The 2,427-nt window shown below is 39.9% G+C and overlaps 1 protein-coding gene across 1 annotated transcript in view; it reads right to left on the minus strand.

The window, feature by feature from the left end:
* Positions 1 to 2,385, minus strand: part of INTS7 (integrator complex subunit 7) — a 24,652-nt gene extending 22,267 nt beyond the window's left edge. The window contains exons 1-3 of the mRNA XM_009330211.1: positions 2,331 to 2,385; positions 2,112 to 2,241; positions 1,074 to 1,220 (exon numbers count right to left, since the gene is read on the minus strand). Coding sequence (XP_009328486.1) covers positions 1,074 to 1,220; positions 2,112 to 2,241; positions 2,331 to 2,385 — 332 coding nt within the window. The remainder of the gene's footprint in view (positions 1 to 1,073; positions 1,221 to 2,111; positions 2,242 to 2,330) is intronic.
* Between the last annotated feature and the right edge of the window lie 42 nt (positions 2,386 to 2,427).

A 2,427-nucleotide genomic window follows, 5' to 3' on the forward strand; every position in this document is an offset into this window, starting at 1 on the left:
CATTTCTTGATGCATCCTGTGAATCAATTTGTAATTTAAGTATTTTTGCGAACTGAGCAGATTCCTGGAACTTCTGGCAGGATGTCAAGATAGCCCTCAATACTCATCAACAAGTGTAATCTTATATTAGAATACTGAAGTGAACTACAAGCAAGCATATAGATATACTGTACTCACACATTTCTGAGACACTAGAGCATCAAAGCATAATCTTAAATTAAAAAAAAAATCAAAAGAAGAAAGAAATGGACACATGAGCTAATCAAACCCCTGTTAATGTCTCTCATCTTTCAATAGTGAAATCAGTTAACAGTTCTAGATGGACAGAAGAAAAGGAATACAAAAGGAAAAAGAGTGCTCTCTTCACATTTTAATTTACTTGCACAGGAGTTAGAAGCCGCAGTTAAGATGGTCATGTTGGGTAGTGTTAGATACAGACACCAAACCAGCAGGACAGTGACATTAAAGATAGCTTAATTTATGTTTTTTCCCCTCCATTTGATTCCTAGGAAGGCCAAAGCAATCAATAACACAAGGGCATTCCCTTAGAAGCTATTATCAGAGACCAACAAGCAGTAAACTTCTAGCACAACAATAAATGAAAAACAGGTGCAAGCATAACGAGGTTCACATAAGTAAGCTTTACTTACAAGTTAACAAAAATTATTTTGACACATAGGGAAGCACTTCCCTTTTGGTCTCGGTCTAAATACATCATATGCAATATATCATATGTTGCATATAGCTACATACATCTAAGTTGTATGCATACAACAGTTTTATTTTTCTTCTCTTGAGACCACAAAATTTCAGTGTTGCAAATTCCAATTTGCCTGGAGCCATCCCCACAATTCTTACCATCATATATAGTTAATAACTTTGTTCTTCTGGTCACAGATCCTTATTGTTAACCCCCTTTAAGACGGATGTCTTTACTTTTATCTCTATGACCAATATAGAAGACGCCTCCTACACTTCATTCATGGTAGTTGCAGATTTTGTTATTCCAGACTAGCACACTAATAATTAGCTAGAGATTTCAAGCAAATTAGGTTCATTTATGAAATACATACCGAAGTGTAATAGCTCGAGCAACTGGATCATTGCTATGAATTACTGAGAAAACTCTTTTCACAAACTCATCCACATTTAGGATCTTCTCTAAGTGCTTCTCACTCTGCTGAGTAACTTTCAGTACACACAGCCTCAGGAAGTTGTTTCTATTAGAAGACACACACGTTTCTTTATCAGGCTGTTTTACAATAAAAATTCAAACACTTTAAACACAAAATTATTTAAAAAACCTCCTGAGAGTTAATTAAAACAAGGAAAGGTCTAGGCTTTAGAAATGGTATATTTAAGTAGACTGATGTTGTTATAAAGAGACCATTAACACACTACTTTTTTATTTCCTAGTACAGGTAGTGTCAAATTTAGGCCCAATTCCAGGGAAATGAACCTGCTGACACCAGTGAGAAGGAGTGTAAGCAGATGCCCGTTTTGTGCACACCTAGGGATCTAATTCTGCTAAAAAAGCACATCCAGGACTAAGACAGAAAAGTTTAATTGCCATTGCCAGGTGTGAGTGAATTTATTTTCCTTCCTGGAGCCAACAGTGAAGATTGCAAAACAGCAACAGATAACTTTGTAAGCTATTACAAAGTAGCTCCAGTTTCATCACATGCATCATTTAGACAACAGGCACTTGGAAAGGCTATACTTTGGGCTTTGTTATTAACATTCCTCAGAGATGGAATTCACACATATGATCATTCATCTATTTATTAATTATGAATTTGAACATGCCTATGGAGCAGAATTTACACCAGTGTACTTAAACCAGTCAGTTAGCACGTGAATCCTCAAATCAGGACTACTATGTCTGAGCTGTGTCATCGATCACTCACAGCCACTTAAGCCCACTAAAGACGGGGAAAGCAAGCTTCAATCAAGCACAACTTGCCCTCAATAGAGCAGGTACCACTGTGGTATTATCAGGCAAGCAGAAAAACCCACGACTGCCCAGGCTCTAATGCAGTAACACTCCAAGACACAGTGCATTACTACGGATCAGAGATTTGAATGGCTAGAAACCGCCTGATGCTACTTACCCCACTCTGAAAACGTCAGCTAGCTTTAGGAAAGCTGAATTAATGAGAATAGGGAAAGGATATTTCTGGAAGAGCCTGGGAAAACGAACGACGGCTTCGCACTGCTCCCCGAGTTTGCCAGACCTGAGGCCTAAACAAGAGAACAATAATTATCGGGGACACCGATGCTCCTTCAAAACCAGGTCCCTCCTCCACCCCCCGCTCACGGTAAAGCGGTACAAAACAAAGCCCCCAGCCGCTGGGAACCGAAGGACGGGACGGGACCGCCCCCCATAGCGCGGCGGCGGGCGGAGAGCGGGCGCCGACGGCCCTAACG

This window comes from Pygoscelis adeliae, unplaced genomic scaffold, assembly GCF_000699105.1.
Source record: "Pygoscelis adeliae isolate BGI_AS28 unplaced genomic scaffold, ASM69910v1 Scaffold308, whole genome shotgun sequence".
NCBI classification, from domain to species: Eukaryota; Metazoa; Chordata; class Aves; order Sphenisciformes; family Spheniscidae; genus Pygoscelis; species Pygoscelis adeliae.